At 35.6% G+C, this 18,921-nt stretch overlaps 1 protein-coding gene across 4 annotated transcripts in view; it reads right to left on the minus strand.

Annotated features, from left to right (window-relative positions):
- LOC107021073 (coiled-coil domain-containing protein 93) overlaps window positions 1–17,846 on the minus strand; it is a 35,508-nt gene extending 17,662 nt beyond the window's left edge. For 3 of the 4 annotated variants that reach the window (XM_015221659.2, XM_015221656.2, XM_027917856.1), the window contains exons 1-7: window positions 17,745–17,846; window positions 17,517–17,642; window positions 16,344–16,520; window positions 13,669–13,748; window positions 9,496–9,535; window positions 7,033–7,140; window positions 4,080–4,160 (exon numbers count right to left, since the gene is read on the minus strand). In XM_015221659.2, the coding sequence (XP_015077145.1) occupies window positions 4,080–4,160; window positions 7,033–7,140; window positions 9,496–9,535; window positions 13,669–13,748; window positions 16,344–16,520; window positions 17,517–17,642; window positions 17,745–17,756 (624 nt within the window). In that variant the 5' untranslated portion in view covers window positions 17,757–17,846. The remainder of the gene's footprint in view (window positions 1–4,079; window positions 4,161–7,032; window positions 7,141–9,495; window positions 9,536–13,668; window positions 13,749–16,343; window positions 16,521–17,516; window positions 17,643–17,744) is intronic. The other variant, XM_027917855.1, reaches the window with a different exon arrangement.
- Between the last annotated feature and the right edge of the window lie 1,075 nt (window positions 17,847–18,921).

Raw genomic sequence — 18,921 nt, forward strand, 5'->3', positions numbered from 1 at the left:
CATCTCCAGTTGCAGTGCCCCCATACTAACTTATCATCGGCATCCACGTCCAGCAATAGACTCAAATGATTCATGTCACGTGCCAGACCCTGCTCCTACAGCGGTCGTGCCTCCTGCTAGCCAATCGATTCCACTTCAAAGAGGTATACGATTCACTCGAAATACTAATCCACATTATACTTTCTTCGGTTATCATCGTTTATCTTCATCCCATTATGCCTTAAAATCATCTTTGTCCTCTATTTCCATCCCTAAGACTACAGAAGAAGCACTTTCTCATTCATTCTGGATGGAGACAGGCTATGACTGATGAGATGACTGCTTTAGATTCGAGTGGTACTTGGGAGCTTGTCTCCCTTCAAATGTTGGTTGTCTTTGGGTTTATGCGGTCAAAATTGGTCCAGATAGTCAAGTCGATCGGCTTAAGGCTCGCCTTGTTGCCAAAGGGTATACTCAGATATTTGAGCTAGATTATATAGACTCTTTCGCTCATGAAAATAGCATCAGTTCATCTTTTTCTATCTATGGTTGTCATTCGTCATTGGCCTCTTCATCAGTTGGACACTAAATATGCATTTTTTTTCATGGTGATCTTAAGGAAGAAGTCTATATGGAGCAACCACCTGGTTTTGTTGCTCAGGGGGAGTCTAGAAGCCTTGTATGTCGATTGCGTCGGTCACTTTATGGTTTGAAACAGTCTCATCGAGCTTGGTTTGGAAAGTTCAATACAGTAATTCAGGAGTTTGGCATGACTTGCAGTGGAGCTGATCACTCTGTATTATATCGACATTCAGCACCAAATCTTGTGTATTTACTTGGTTGTTTACGTTGATATCGTTATCACGGGTAATGATCAAGTTGGTATTGCTAATTTGAAGCAGTATCTCTTTCAGCATTTCCAAACTAAAAACCTTTGCAAAATGAATTATTTCCTAGGTATTGAGGTTGCTCAGTCTAGATCAGGTATTGTTATTTCTCAACGCAAATACGCTTTAGAGATTCTTGAGGAGACAAGAATGATAGAATGTAAACCTATTGACACTCCTATGGATTCGAATGTTAAAACTCCTCCCATGACAGGGGAGAAACTCAATAATCCTGAGAGGTATAGACGGTTGGTTGGAAAGTTTAATTATCTCACGTTGACTAGATCGGACATCTCTTTTCCTGTGAGTGTCGTAAGTCAGTTTATGAATTCTCCTTGTGATAGTCATTAGGACGCAATTGTTCGGATTCTGCGATATATAAAGTCAGCTCCTGGTAAAGGACTACTCTTCAAGGATCAAGGCCATGAATATATCACTGGATATACAAACGCTGATTGGGCAGGATCACCCTGTGATAGACGTTCCACATCCGGATATTGTGTTTTAGTAGGAGGTAATATGGTGTCATGGAAGAGTAAGAAACAAAGTGTGGTTGCTCGATATAATGCAAAGCAGAATATTGAGCAATGGTTGTAGCAACTTGCGAGCTAGTATTGATCAAACAATTGCTTGGAGAATTGAAGTTTGGAGAAACCAGTCATATGGAACTTGAGTTTGATAATCAAGCAGCCCTTCATATCGCATCAAATCAAGTGTCTCATGAGAGGACTAATCACATTGAGATTGATTGTCACTTTGTTAGACAAAAGATACTCTCCAGATATATTGTTACTAAATTTGTGAAGTCAAATGATCAACTTGCTGATATCTTCACCAAGTCCCTCACCGGTCCTCGTATTAATTACATTTGTAACAAGCAAAGTACATATAATTTGTATACACCAGCTTGAGGGGGAGTGTTAGAATAGAATAGGTATACACAGCTCTATAAAGAATATGAATAGTTTATAGTCTCCTATTTGGTAAGGAATTGTATTATAGTGTCTATAAATAGGGTTCTCTATGTAATAATTAAAACAACTTTTCAATAATATACTCCTTCAATATTTCTCAAAATATCCATTTTTGATCAATTCAGGTTTTAGAACTTGAAATTGATGGTGTCACGATAAGAGAACTTTTATGAAACTATTATACAGATATACTTCCTCCGGATATAAAAGCACTAGAAAGTGTCAAAGCTGTTTGTTTCAAACTAAAGAAAAACAAATAAAAATAAGATGTAACTCTTTTCTGAGTGCTACCCAAATAGACTAGTGAGAAAAGGAGAAGAATTATTTATCTTAACAAACACAAATACAAAAGAGTCGGACATAAATATATTTAGAGTTCAACTTGTAACAGAAGAAGTAAAATTTATTTAACACCAGAAGTTAATAATCTTGAAATAAAGTAGAGCTTCTGAGAATAGATATAAAAGTAACCTGACTGTAAAAAATCATTACACCGCACATATACATAAGTGTTTGAAAAGGAGTTTTTGGGGAGAATCAGGATGGGTCCCGGGGTGGGGCACAACAAAAATGTTCTGGGGAGACCCGGGGGTAAAAAAATATTGGTAGGTATAAGCCCCATTATTCTAGGCAGACACCTAGTCACTGGGAGAGTTTTTGTTTTGGGGCGTAAGCCTAGAAAGCTTCTCCAAATTACTAGAATTGCTAAACAAGTCTTCAATTTAATACCAAAACCACAAGAGTGGGCTTGTTATAAATTCTAAAAAGTTAAAAAACTTAAAAGTCAATATTTTATTTTTTATTTTTAGTCCTAATTTTTATTCCCTCTCTTTATCTTTTGTCAGGTAAAGGGGGAAATGTTATTTTTGCAATTTAAAAGCAAAAAGACTTCATCTTTCATCACTTGCTCTGGTTCAACGTTTTTGATTAGGTTTCTTTCTCACTTTTTCTTTCTTTTCAAGTTCTTTTGCTCTTATGATTTTCTACTTTAACTTTGTTTCAAAGTCTGGTTAGTTTTTTTGATGGATCAAGTTCTAATTAGTGTTTTCATATATTGATGATTCTCATTAGCATCTTTAGATGAAGTAGTTCTATATACATTTTCCATCTTTTTTGTATTTATTTCTATGATATTAATTTCTAAACTATTAAAAATTAAGTCTCCTGGGACTTATCCCAGTTCCTCAAGGCCTATATCCAGCGCCTGGAGGCTTATACCTCACCCCTTATTAGAAAAAATGTCCCCCCTTGCACTCAGTCCTTTTAAGACACTGACGGATATCAATTAAACTGATCTCTTTATCCTTTTTATTTTTAAAATAATTCTCACGCAATTAAATTTATTGGAGAAAAGGCTTATAAGAGTAACCATGACAAACTGACATTTGCAAAAAGGTAGTAATATGAAAACCATGGCAAAGATTAAGTGGGTGTTTGGATTGGCTTAAAAATTGCTCAAACCTACTTTTAAGTCAGTTTTTAACTTCTGAAAGTGTTTGGCAACAAATATAAAAAATAATTTAAAATAAGTCGAAAATGACTTAAAATAAGTTGAAAAGTGTTTAGCAAGGTAAAAAATGACTTAAACTAAGTTTAAAATGACTTAAAATAAGTCAAAAACCAAAAGTAGGTCTCCCCCTACCTTTTTATTTTTGACTTAAAAGTCATTTCAGTTTGACTTAAAAGTTGTTTATTTTAAGCCAATCCAAACGGACCCTAAGCGCTTAGCTATTATAAGATTTATTTTCCTGTTTTTAAGAGTTCCTCACTCATTCAAAAGAATTGGAGAAAAAGCTTATTAGAGTAACCATGAAAAACTGACATTTGAAAAGTGTAGCAATCTAATAATATTGGCACTAAGTGAATCCTAGGACTGAATTAAAAATACTCTGAGATAATTATTTTCTGGTACTAAAGTAAGAAAAGCTGTTTTCTTTTGGGAGTTTCTATTGAATGTATTTTCACTTTAAAATCATTTTTCTTCTCGCTCTTAATTACATTGTGGCCCAATTCGCCAAAAGTAGCCCAGCTTAAAAGATGTTAGATTAATTTGTCTTAAATAATGAATCAATGGGCTATTTCAGATGTTAACATTATCTGAAATATAAGATATAAAACTAAAAGACATGACATGGTTGTTAAAATTTCAAATTTATCCTAAGCAGGACGAGCAAGAAACTGCTTCACTCTCCCTTGTATATTAGTAGAGATGCATTTCAAGAATGAGAAGCATATATACCTGTTGAGTCCCGTGCATAATTCCTTCCATGGAATCAATTAGTTTCTTTCGACTAGCAGGGCTAGTAAGAGCATCTTTGAACTATACAAACATAGACAAAAAATGACAAGATAGAAGAAATCAACACTGTCTATAGATAAAATAGGATGGATCAGCAACAAAGGGAGGAAGATTCAAAAAAAAGTTTGGATAGCAACAAGAAATCAATGTACATATACATGGTAGAAACCCAAGAAAACTACCAGAGAACTACAAGTATGTGATATAGAGTACAAAGTATTCTTTTAAATTCAATCTGTGCTAAATCAGTACAGTTACACAAAAGAAGAGGAACTCAGAAAAGCAGAAAAAGGTTTTTCACTCTTCAAGAGAACAACCAACCAAATACACCTCACTCACTCATAGATAATAAGATCAATAAGTCCTTTGACATATAATTTGATGCATTTCACCTCATACTTTGGTGTATTTAAAGTGTTTTCATTAGTAAAAAATGACCTATTCATCTTAAATTTAAGGATTTTAATGTGTAGGAAGTCATGAGCGAAAAGGAAGAAAATTTGAACTGAAATAAAGGAAAAAAGAAAAATCCAGAGTAATTGCATGCGGGTTGGTGTGCTGCATGGTCAAAGCATTGGCGACTGGCAGATTCTGACGAAGGAATTGCATGCTAAACAGTGAGTAACACCTCACTGCATGGTCATCGTGTTGGGAGATTCAATATCCCAACCTTTAGTTTTGAGTTTTGCGCTTTGGTTAATGGTCCGATACTTCCCTTAGGTGCATATGATGTTTTAGCGCTTTGCTCAATGGTTCGATACTTCCCTTAGGTGCACATGATGTTTTAGGACATTTTGGGATGTTTGATTTGGGACTCGAGAAACTGGGGTGAGTTTCTGCATCATCGGACAAGATGCTAAAATTTTAACAACTGAAACAGGGCCAAGTGCAGCCAGCACTTGGAAAGTACGGCCAACACTTGGCCGATTTGATAGCTGAAAATTGGTAGATTGCTTACCCAAGTGCATCCATCATTGCCCAAGTGAGGTACTGCAGATATAGCCGGGTTTAATATTTTTATTTCATCTTTTATGAGAGGGCCAAGGAAGGCGCATTTGCAGACTTGACAGTACTACGTGAGGAGGTCTCTCAAGCCAGTTGCTGAGTTGCTGCCCAGATCAACCCCCTTATTCGATGACCCTGCCTCTTACAAGCATCCTTAGCAGAGAGGGGTGTGATCCTTTGAAGATCAAATAGAAAAAGAACACGTTCCATATTTTCTGAGGCGATTTTACACTGAAGAAGAAGATGTCACAGTAGTTTCAGCCTCCTTTTTGCACATATAGCATCTGTTTAGGAGTTGGATTTTCCTTTTCTTCATATTATCTTGAGTAATACATGCCTCATATAGAGTTGTCCAAGTAACACATACAACCTTAGTGGAAGATATAGAATAATATGTATGGGAAAAGACATCAATTGCTACCTACTCATTCGCCTCCTCTTCCTGGTTTTGTTGGGAGTTCAATTTCCGCTATTAGGTACAATGAGTAGCCGTGTGCAGATCACAGCATGTAAAACACCCACTTCTTTGCATCAAGGGCCCTTTGTGGATGCAACACCTACCTGATGAGAGTCTTTAAGAGTTATTTGCACCCCAATCTCCCCCACCTCTATTAAGAACACCCCGGCTATGTTGGTTCCCTGTGTAGTTTTGAAGGTTGTAATTGATTGTTCCTCCAGGATTCCACCTGATAATCCGCAAGGCACTCAACAGTTTGCATGTCTGGAATATTCGGCATGAGAGCAGAAAACTCAGGCACATAATCCCTTATTGACTTGATTTGGTGCAGCTCCCAGAGTCATCTTCATGCATTGTACTAGATAAGTCCTCCCATGTCTCCAGAGTGTCTTCACCAGCCCTAATGGCTTCATACTTCACTCACTAATAAAGCTTGGTATCCCCTCGCAGATACATGACAGCAGTTGCTACCTTCTTTGCTTCTTCTAGCTCCCCACGACTTCAAAGTACGATGTTGAAGATGAAGTACTTCTTTGGCATCTTGAGCACCGTGCTAGGACTTTCAGGAAGATACTTATCGTGGAAGAAGATCCAAGAATGAGTCCAAAAATTGTGGAGAAGAGTGGACTAAGCGTTACAGATTTCATGGTGCATGTCCAAATCCCAGAGGAAAATTGGTGTCACATGGAGCTCGAAGGAGCTGAAAATCAAGCTCACATGGAGTCAAAGGGTGCTGCAAATTAAAACCAAAATAGGCCGAAATTCATGCCCAAAACATCCAAAATTCGGGCTTGTGTTTTTGGAGCAAAAAAAGGTCATTTTTACCTTCTTTTTTTTTTTTGATTGTTTGGCAGAAAGTGTGACATAAAATTTTTACTTGTTTTCCTAGTTTAAAATTTTCTAGTTAGGATTTACTATTAATTATTTTCATTAAAATTGACCAAATTTTATAGTTTTATTCTGACAGACCAAATTTGATAGTTTTCATCAATGGAAAACTTTTGGGGTATTAGAAAAAAAAGCACGAGTTGAAAATAGTAGCCCTGACGGGTAGGATAGCCCTCACGGGTTAAAAATGGTAATATGGTATTGTAGTTCTTTGAAAGATTTCACGGATCAATGAAGCTCTGATACCACTTTTGGTGTTTTTTAAAAAATGGACAACAAAAGAATTGAATTGAAATGTCTCTCAATGGATTGAAATGGCTTTAAATAGTTTAATTGAGCATTGAGGGGCTTTAAATAGCAAACATAAAAAACATAATCTGCATAATTTGAATTTTAAAACAACCTAAAATATCTCAACAATTCAAACAACCTAACTAAAATTCAATATTCAAATTCATCTTAAACTAAACAATTTATTTTACTAAAAGTTACTACATTAACTAAAAGCAAACTTCAACAAGTTTATTTTGCTTAGTACAATACCTGTGAGCGTATGGAGTTCAGTAATGATGTTTCCTTTAGCATCAATTCTTTTATCCCCAACAATGTATTGTAAGTAGCATAGTATTTACGGGTTTGACGATCCTTGCCCTGCATGACTCATTGTAGAGGTTAACAGAGTGATTAAAAAGGAAGTGAAAAAATATTTGTAATAGGAAAACATATGCTCCTAGGCACAGGTCCCAAGAACCCTCTCTCTCCTAATTCTTAGAAGAAAGAAACCACTTTTTCTGGCAGTAAAACCTGCCGGAATCCTTCCTTTCTTTTGCCTCTAACACAAGCTACCACTATTTGTGTTAGCTTCGTCCTCTCTTCTTTTCTTTCCAGAACTGATCACGCGGGAAAACAGAATATACTTCAATGCAGGGCACAAGTCTTTCAACATTACAAGGTGGATAGCCAACAACTCGGTGTGGTACGAATGGGTGTAAAGAAGTTGCAGGCTGATGAGAAGATCTGAGATGAGCAGTAAGACCATGGAGTGGATCTACGTCACTCTAAAGGAAGCATCTAGAGATTAAAATAACAGTCAGAAGATGGGTTCACGTATGACATTACAATATGGGTCGAGAGGAAAACCAGAGTGGAAATCTCGCCGGAACTCAAGAGAAAATCAGTCAGAGAAGAAGATGATTCGAATTACTCTTTGATGTGGCTAGAGTGGAAGACTATAAGTGACTCATCTGCAATATGCAGATGATACACTCATCTTTTGTGGGACTGAAGAAGGTCAACTCAAGCATCTGAGGGTGATCCTGGTTCTGTTTGAAGGGATTCCGGGGCTACATATCAATTGTAGAACGAGTTCTCTGTATCCTACAAATGATGTAGCTAACATGGAGGCTCTGAATATAATACTGGGTGGCCAGGTGGGATTCCTTCCTACCACGTACTTGGGGATGCCTTTTGGGAATCATTCGAGATTTGGAATACAGTGATTGGAAAATGAGAGAAGAAATTGGCCGGATGGAAGGGGCAATACTTGTCTCTTGGAGGCAGGGTCACACTAATCAACTCTGTTCTAGATTCCATTCCAACCTACATGATGTCACTATTTCCAACCCTGGCAAGGATAATCAACAGATTGGACAGAACCAGAATGAAGTTCCTATATGGCAGGAAAACAAAGAAAGAAAATGATATAATCTAGGAAGGAAGTTCCTATGGCAGCGAAATTAAGAAAGAAAATGGTATAATCTAGTTAAATGGAAAGAGATGATTGTAGAAAAGAGATATGGGGAAATGGGAATAAACAACTTGAAAAACTATAAAAGGACCTTAGAACGAAGTGGCTCTGAAGGTATGCAAATGACAAGTAGCACTTAGAAGCAAAATATGAGGAGGATAGGTGGATAACAGAGGAAGTTACTGGACCATATGGAGTGAACCAACGGAGGCCTATCAGAACTCTATGGAATGAACTTAAGATAAACACCAAGATCAAAGTGACCAACGAGGGGAAAGAAAAGGTTTTGGAAATAGGAATGGCATGAGGCAGGCATTCTAGAAAACCTCCTTTTAGACATGCACAACATAGCAATACAACAACACAGTACCATAGCAGAAATTTGGACACAAAGGATGGGACATCACCTTCAGGAGACAGATTAATGGTTGAAAAAATTGTAAGAGTGGCAGAGTTTTTCAACATAATTGGTCGGTTCAGTGGGACACAAGAGGGGGAAGATGAGCTATGGTGGCAGGGCTTTGGGAAAGGCACATTCAAGGTTGAAAAAGCATACAAGATATTACCCCAATCAACAGCTTATCAACTGGCCATGGAAGAATATCTGGAGGGTCAAACTCCTAATAAGGTTGTCTGTTTCGTCTGGCTCTTATCCAAAGAGACATTGCTTTCACAGGATAACTCAATGAAAAGGAGATAACATTATGCGGTTATGCCCTATATGTTTATTTTATCCGGAGAAGGCGGAATCGTAAACCAACTCTTTTTGCAGTTGAAGTTTACAGGACAACTATGGAGGTTGTTTCTAAACTTGAGAGATTTATCTAGGTCCAATGCCAGGAAAGATCACAGAAACTTCAAAGCTGGGAAGAGATAGGGGTACTGGCCAAAAGCAGAAGCAGATGGAGAAACGTACTAGCCAATAGATGGTAGACTATATGGAGGAAAGAAATGCTAGGTGTTTTGAGAACATAGAAAATAGTATATATCAGATCAGGTTAAATTATATCTTGATTCTGTGTTTTTGGTGTAATCAAATTTGGTCTATTATCATATCTCTATTATTGATGTTCTAAATTCATTGTAGACATAGGATCATAGGATTTTGTAAATATGGTTGTAGTTCAATCCATGTACTACTCTTTACTTGTATATTAAATATAAATTTGCCAGTTTCAAAAAAATAAAAATTGATTGACAAGGACCTGAAATGTGAGGCATGGTCTAATAAAGGTTTATGTCACTGTCTATGGTTGTACCTGGATATGAGTGTAAAGTTCTGACAATCGGAGTTCATACCTGCGGAAGAAAAGCTCTGTCATAAGTATGAGTACAAGGCATTAATAAATCCGACCACATTCATGGCTAATAATAAGCACACCAACACAGAAATGCTCTCAAGTTTATAAATATTTAATACAAGAGATATTGGGACCTTAGGATCAATATAGTGAAGAAGCCGTGTAGGCTGTGAAATAGCATCTTTTCATGCTTCGGGAAAAACATCACCTAAATGAGTAACAAAACCTAGAAACAATGGAGTGTTATTCTCTCTATGGGCTCAAACAATCTCCAAGAGCTTTGTTTAAGAGTTTACTTGGTTTGTAAAAAACAAGGGTAAACTCAAGGGAAAGCAGATCATACCATGTTCATTCGATACTCTCTTGAGGGAAAGACAACTATCGTAATAGTGTATGCCGATGATATCATACTTACAGGAGATGACTTTCCCGAAATGAAGAATTTAAAAAAACAATTCGCCTCACAGTTCGAGACCAAAGATTTGGGTCAGTTGAAAAAATTCCTTGGCATGGAAGTAGCAAGATCAAAAGAAGGCATTAAGGTTTCACAAAGGAAAAATCAACTAGATATTCTAAAAGAGATAGGTATGAATGGTTGTCGTTCAGCTGAAATACCTATTGATCCGAATATAAAATTCAGAAATGAAGAAGGAAATTCAATTGACCAAAGTCAATATCAGAGGCTAGTTGGGAAGTTGATCTACTTATCACACACTCGACCTGATATGACTTTTGTTGTAAGCTTAGTGAGTCAAATTTATGTACTCTCTGAAGGAGGAGCACCAAGAAGTGGTCTACATGATTCTAAGATATTTGAAAAGCTCACCATGGAAAGGATTGTTTTGCAAAAATTGTCAAGATAGGGACATTGAAGGCTTTAGAGATGCAGATTGGGCCGTAGCAGTGCTGAAGTTGAACAATCTGTGGCCCATGGGATCTGTGAAATGATTTGGCTCAAGAAGATGATGGAAGAACTAAAATAGTGTTTGTGTTATCAATGAAGTTGTACTGTGACAATAAAGCCGCCATAAGTATTGCTCTCAATTCGGTTCAACATGACAGAATAAAGCATGATGAAGTGGATAGACACTTCATAAAGAGAAAATTGAAGAAGGAAATGTGTGCATGCCTTTTGTCCCAAATCAGGAAATTGCGGATATTTTCACAAAAGGCTTGTTTAAACCAAAGTAGGAAATTCTTGTAAGCAAGTTCGACATGAATATTTACATGCCAACTTGAGGGGGAGTGCTGATTTGTAAATCTAAATGTGATCAGATATGATTTTGAAGGATTTAAATTGATCTAATAAAAGCATATCTGATATGCTATTAAATAGGTTAGGATATTAGATGAAATAAAATCATCCCTTGATTCTCAAATCTCCTTGAATCAAGGGATCTGATTGCTAGTTAGTTTATTTTCCTATGCTATAAATGTGTATGTCTATGGATGGATAATATTGTACAACTTTGGTACCAACACTTACAAAAAGCTCAAGTATACATATGCTATATAATATTCCTAGGATTCTAACATTCATTAATACTCAAATTCTCTCTTTCTGTCAAAAAGCGAGTTGCTGAACCATTATTTGTTACTGTTAGAGTTCCACGCCGGTTAAATCAGTTGTATTTTGTTTTGGGTCAATCCTCATCACTTGAGCTAACTTTTGGGGTCGTAACATGCCCAATGTGCATTTTCCTAACGTGATATTAAAACTAGACCCGTCTCTGATGTTGGGTTACCCAACATTGGGCCACTTTGTTACATTACTAGAAGCTTCAAATGATTAGTCAAGTCCATGAGGAAATCCAAAATCTGTAGGTGTATGTTTTGTTGCCTCCTTATAAGATATTGTGAAATTCTCACACCCCTATTATGTTTCATAAAAATATTGAGAGATATTTCAATCAATACGTTTTGCTGGCCCATTATTAAAAACACCAACAGTGGTATCAAGAGCTTTAATGATCTTAAGTGATCTGTGAGTTCTTCCAAAGAACTATCATATCATTTTTAACTCGTCAGGTCCACTTTTAACCCGCAAGGGCTATTTTTCAATCAATTATACCACACCAGGGTTATTTTCAACTCATGCTTTTTTCAAAACAAAAGTTTTTCTCAACCAAATTATAACCTAAGATCATATCTTGAAGCCTATGATCTGTGGAAGTTGTAACGGAAGATATACCCTTACAATCTCTCCCTACAAATCCTATCCTTTACCAAATTAAATGTCATTTGAATGAAAAAAACAAATAATTCAAAAACAAAATTGTAATTGAAAATTTAGTTGCGGATTAAATTTTTTCTAAAGTCATTGATTGTGAGACGGCAAAAGAAGCTTGGGAGAATTTTTTTAAAAATATATATACAAAGGAAGTGATCGAACAAATGCAAATTTTGAATTTGGAAAGGGATTTTGAATCTCTTAGGATGCAAGAGGATAAAAAAAAATGTTAAGTATTCTAACAAATTTCTTTGATTGTTAATAAGATCAGGTTGATTGGCGAGAATTTCAAAAATGACAGAAAAGTAGAAAATATTCTTGCGGCAAATTTCAGAGAGCATCAGTCTAAAATTTCTTCTCTGGAAGAATCTAAAGATCTCTCTACTATCACTGTTGAAGAACTAATAAATTCTCTTCAAGCACAAGAGCAAAGAAGAGCATTTAGACAAGATAATGCTATTGAGGGTGCTTTTTATGTATAAAACTAGAAAAGGAAAAGGTAATTATCCTCTTTGCAAATACTACAAAAAAAAACACTTGAAAATTTTTTGTTAGTGGAGACCAGATGCAATATGTGGAAATTGCAAACAAGCCGGCCATATTTTAAAAGTGTGCAAGCTTAAAAACAATCCTCAAGCACAAGCAATAGAAGCAGAAAAAGAGGAGCAACTTTTTTAAATTGTAGTATCTAGGGGAAATGAGGAGTGTTGAATTTGCTTTTAGTTATTGCAAGTAAACTTTTAGCATAATAAGTTACCTAACTTTAGGATGAATTTGAATTTTAAATATTTGTGTTGATTATTTAGCCTTTAAAATTTTTATAATGCAGATTTTCTGCTAATTATGTCATCAAGTTGGCTATTTAAAGCCCTATAATGCTTAATAAAAATACTGAGAGATATTTCAATCAATACTTTTTGTTGCCCTGTTTTTAGAAACACCAACACAAACAGCCAAGAAACTATGAAGGCCATCAAACCTATAATCTATTAAAATATATCTAAAGCCTACAAGCTAATATGCTCTTATGCAGTTTTTATCTCCAAATCATCACGGTGGGATGCTAAAGAATCAAATCCCGCCTCCTGCTAAGATATTCACAATAGTAAGACTCTGAAACTCGGACTTGGACAAAAGTCGAACATAAAATCCTCTAACTTTGTATACTGGTACTCTTTCACTAAATAAACTTGAAGCATCTATAAACTATAAAGTAGTTAGACAGCTTGTGTAGATTGTTTCATTAACAAACTAAAACCAGATAATCAACAGGTGAAAGCCAATTCCAGGGTTTTCTAAATCAATATCGTACTAATTGCTTTCATTCATCTCAGCTAAATGCTACCCTATTAATTCTAGAAGCAAACAACTCTTCACAAATGTAAGGGCTTACAAGATTTAGGCTAGGATGAAATGAGGTTTCATTGACAAATAATGAAAGCTTAAAGAGTTCAAGTACATTTAGATAAGGATACACTCTCACATAACCTTGCACCCAAGGAGAGTGACCTAATAGTCGACGTAGTAGATCAACAACCATTAGGTATCAGGTTCAAATCACAGTGGAGGCAAAAACACAAAGTGATTCTTTCCATCTATCAAAAACTTGGTGGAAAGAGTAACCCAGTACCTATGATGATGGGAAAGTAGACCAAGACATCACAGTTATCAAAACAGAACAAAACAGAAAAATCCCCCCATAATCCTTAGCTTGAATTTGCTCCAGATAAACGTTTCAGAGAGACATAAATTTAATTGGTTTTCAATTCAATGAAACAATTCTACACCGATTCAAAACTCATGCTCTTTGTATACCGAACATATTTAAGAGGGATTTCCACATTCAGCACGTATCAGGATTATCATGCACAAAATGGAAAAGCACTAATAGAGGAACATACTGAATGAGTTCAGCTTGTGATGGCACATCATCGAGCTGTCGTTTAAATGACAGAGTGGACCTCAATTTAGCTGCAAGTTCCTATAAAAGAAAAAGACCTGTAATTCTAATATGACATACAACATCAAGGTGCAGTTTATTGGATAGCGGTGAACTTAGGTATAATGATGCTGTGTTTTAATTAGAAAGATGCTAATCTAAATCTTATCTTATCCAAAAACAAAGATGCTATAAATTAAGTAGAAAGATGCATGTCATGTAAGTTGACTGGTGAAGCTACAAAAACTGATTGCATATCAGGAAATTTAGGTTTTATGATTACTTAAAAGACCTTAGTTCAAACTATTTAGCTAGGACTTCCTTAATTGAGTTGTGATGCAAAGACCAAGGTGTTCAAGATCACTTGACCAAAAGGACTATTCAGGGAGGTGACAAGGCTCAAGCACAGTGGTAAAAGACTGATACTCAATTATGTAATCACATGTGGCAATCTATAGACTCCAAGTTGATGCCTTCATTTCATCCTTTGATCCTTATAATACATTTTATTCAGTTTGGGAAAAGGCCCACACTTTATACACTAATAAAATCTCATTTTATGATGTTATATCAAGGGTGACAAACTTAAAAGAAACATGAATTGGATGTCTAAGCACTTCGGACAGGTACAAGCAATCATGGAGTAATTTGATTACTAACTTTTAGTCTTTTACAGAATGTTTCATCCTAACCAAAGTGGAACTCTGAAGGAAGATCTGAAAAATTATGTCTTAGAAACAAGGAAAAGTTATTGTTGACTCTCCAAAATAAGAGAAACTTGAAACCTTGAGCTATAATATTGACTTTTTGTTAGATATTATCTGATCAACTCAAACATTTATACCTTAAATGATAAATCCACATTTAACATCTACATTTACCACTGACTGCGAGCTGTTTCCTGCACCTAACTAAAGTCCTCAGATGGAGTTCAAATAAATCTACTTCGGAGGTGATTTCACTTTTGCAGAACAGTTGAAAAGAGCTCTTTTTGAAACACATGAGTATAGTTTAAAGCTTATAATTAGTTGAAGGTCAATGTTCAGTGTGTCCTTTTCACCCTATCATATCTTCAATTCCCACAATAACCATCAAGTCTAGCAGAGAGAATTTATACCCACAACTTTGTACTTCCATCTTAGATTACCTTTCTTGAGCCAGAAGATACCCCTATTTTGTATGTTTCTCAACCCCCTCCCTGATCAAGTGTGGATTATTTACTTCCGTTGATCAATTAAGGAATAATTTCATTAATGAAAGGAAAAAACTCCCATATACAAGTAGAATACCAAAAAAAGAGATCTGAACAAATAAGAATCTCATGGGTGCACCAAAGAAACATGAGGGATAAAGGGCCATTCTTCAAATATACAAAATGATATTTAATTCCTTCAAAAGTTCTTGTTTCTTTCTCTCCACACTAAACACATAAGAGCAAATGGAGCAATGTCCCAAGCCCATCTTCTCTTCCGTCTTCTCTTCTTGTCGTAAAGCAGAATCTAGTAATTACGGTATCGGTCCTTACCAAGTAGAAATTCTTCAAAATCAATATAACAACTACCTCCAAAAATATCATGAAAAGGAAATAATAATGTAGAAGTGTAAAAAAGATTCATATAGCATAATAAGCCAAGACAATAAGAACATTGATTAAAGATAATAGGTTGATGTAATTCAAACTAGATATAATTCTTCATATTTTTGGTAAAACTGAAGCAATATCTAAGTTTGTGTGACGAACATCCAAACCAACAAACAAAGCATAAAATTTTGTAAGAAGCATACACATAGCATATCAGATAAAGGCTACTCAAATTGGCCCTGCCATGAGAAATTAGAGAGAAACCAAGTAAGAAGCTTGATTAATCCCTCAAGTTTGGTTTGGATTTTATTGCAACTTCTTTAACAATATAGTAAGTGTATAATCACAAAATCTAGTCATAATCAAATTCCTAATGAAATTAATTCTAATTATTGTAAATCTTGTATAATCTTACCTCAAGTTGGAGCTTACATAATCTTGATACAAATACTCGACTCGAGGTCTTCCTAAGCTTATCATTCTGTCTGAAAAAGTTGGTGGCTATGCATCTGGACTCAATCTATAATGCCCCACATGCATTTAGGTAATTTTAAACTCATGCCATGCTTTAAAACATGCCAATTGAGTGATACTTTGTGATGGTAATTAATTATGATGTTTGAATATTGATGTAGGTGTCGATTTGTTGCAAGTGAGGTAGAGGTAAGTAGACATAGCAAAAAGGAACTAAAATGTCACAACCCAAGGCCATATACGAGCGGATTTATGTCTCATGCTACGCAGGATCAAGCCCCAAAAGCACGCATACCAGGTGAACTTGAACTATGCCTTATAAAGCTCTTTATTTTCCTCTCCCATTTCGATATGAGATTCGCCTAAGGTGTTATGTGCACCTCATCTTCAGAAATTTACCAACCTAGAAGCTTGCTAGGCCCACACTCATCAGTCCGCCCATTGTCAAGGGGCTCACATATAAATTTAGAAGTTTGACTGGCTATGGTGGGTCGCCATGGTGTGCCCACCACGTGAAAGGGGCATAACTCAATCTATTAGTTCTTTGTTATTGTAAGCAAAAAAGTAAAGCATTTTCGTACCCTTTTTGCGAAATCAAGCTTCTCAGTGGAGTCCCGAAAAGTATGGTCCAAATTTTCAGAGAACTTCACCTCTTTGCCTTTTTGCAGTAGCTCCTCAAACTCATCAACCTTAGTTTGCAATTTAGCATGTTCTAAGATGCACCTAGATTGGAGTTCAGATTCTTGGTTGTCAAGGGCCTAAAAGAATCAAGAGCAAAAGTTGGTCAAATGCATTTAATCATGGCAGAAGGACATCAAAGAAGAAGGCTTCATGAGACAAGATAATCTTTTAAAGTGAGATTAAAAAAAAACGCTACCAAGATATTGAGTATAAATAAGAGAAGAAAGATGATGAAACATCGAGAAAAGGATATTGAGCTCAATAGAATTGCATGTAATCTTTTTATTTTTAAGATTTAAAATCTGACAAGGTTGAGAGATTGCTAAAGCAACAAATGATGCTCGTCTACAAGATTGCAAAACGCAGCACATATCAGGTTAAATATTCCATGCGAAGAAAAGGATTTCACCCAAAATATAGAAACAATTTTAACAGTCTAAACTTAATCATCCACAAGAACCAGAATGCAACAATATGATTTTGTTGCAAACAAATACAGGAAATGAAAACTATTATACAGGGACACGTCGCAAGCGTAGATAGGATTACAGTCAACTGTTGAGTCAGTGGACGCCAGTCAAACCAAAGACTTGTTGGACCCGCCTTATTCGCACCAAACATCAGGAGTCTGGAAGATTACATCCGGGGAGGTTCAAAATGCCCGTACAGTATATAACCCAAACAACGGTCAGATTCCAAGATATCTGGTTTTCCATTTAATGGCAATGAACTTAGCCATGTAACGGCTGAAATGAGCATGAATCATGAAGCAATCACCACTGGCCTACCTTTTAAACTCCGCCACTCTTCCCCACCATTTGAATTCACCTGAATACAAATGTTACTTTCGTCTTTTATAAGTTATCTAAATTTGGCTAATGTCTTTGTTATTTTTCATATCATTATTCCAATTAAATTCACATTAGGAAGATTTATAATAATTTTATAAATAAATTTTAGGTTAAACAATGATAGGTTTTTTACCGCTGTTTGTAGCGGAAAACTATTTCAAACACACAAGAGTTCACTAAACCCATCAAAAACTAAAGTACAAGTAATGTAAAATCTATTACCGAAAGAGACACAACTTCAGCACCCACCTTGGACGTTTCCAGAAGCCATAATATCTTCTGCGCAGTGGAATCACCATCAATTTTTTCTTCTATTTGCTTTATTTCACTCAGCAAATCATCTTTTTTCTGATTCAAAGCAAATAAGGATTAATAAATGCTGATTCATGGAGATGAGATGACCGAATTCAAATATGTCCAGTTGATTCTGCAATTCTAATAGCTTCTTACCAGTTCTTCCATTATTATTCATGAACGATCGATTCCTCCTGCAACTTCCCGACAAACAATTGGAGTTATATGGGCTTTTTTTTAGAAGGGAAAATGGTTAAAAATAACCTCAACTTTTGATTTATTGGTTAATTTTATTTTTGTCGTTAAAATAAAGTTATTTATACTTTTATTGTTAGTAAACTTGTTATATATATATACCCTTCAAACTAACTGTTATCCTAAATCAATCTCAAATTCTCAATTTCAATTAAATTACCCATTTAAAAGTGGTTACCTCTTTTAATTTTGACCCGACCCATTAAACCAAATAACATTAGTGAGACTTCAAAGTTCAAGTTTTCTTCCTCAATGTGGTAAAAAAATAAAGATTTTGCAGAGTCATGTACCACTGAATATACATAGACCAACAAAAATGAAAAAGCACCATTAGAGGAAATGGAAAAGTTACTGCCATCGTATAAATTGTTTTTGCATAGATGGTATGAAATAAATGAGAAAACACCATTAGAGTATTTGATGGTGTTTCCTTGTACTCCGACAAACCTGGACTCTTGAGCTACCTTAACAGTGACAAATAAAACTGTAGATTCACATCTTTTCCTGAAAACACTGACAATCAAAAAGCAAGAGGCCAAAACCCTTCTGTCTCACTGTTCCATCTCATCTTTTGCACTATATTTTCTTTCATATTCCCTGCTTTCAATCTTTTAATTTTTCGTCATTGATTTGAACAAAAAAAACCAATATTTCAATTTTCTTTTATCTCAAAAAACGATGTTCGTAATCGACAGGCAACAACATTGGTTCAAACCAATTTGTGTCGATTTGGTGGAATCGGAGGAAGAGAAAGAAGAACGGAACGTGCACTCGTCGGAATCATAGGAAGAATATTAAAGAAAAAGAAAGAGAACAAAGAGAGTTATCGTTACATGAGACATTCTGGTAACCTTTTTGATGGAGCATGAGAATTCATTGTTCAAGTTGTTGAGAGAAAGAAAAGAGACGGGCTATGGGGTCGGGTCGGGTTTGGCTAATTAATAATTGGTAATTTTAATTGAAATTGGGTTGATTTTTATTGATTTGGGGATTTTCATCTAAATAAGGATATATATGACAAGTTTGCTAACGTTAAGGATATAAATAACTTCATTTTAACGGCAAGAGTAAAATCAAC

Source organism: Solanum pennellii, chromosome 6, assembly GCF_001406875.1.
Source record: "Solanum pennellii chromosome 6, SPENNV200".
Lineage (NCBI taxonomy): Eukaryota > Viridiplantae > Streptophyta > Magnoliopsida > Solanales > Solanaceae > Solanum > Solanum pennellii.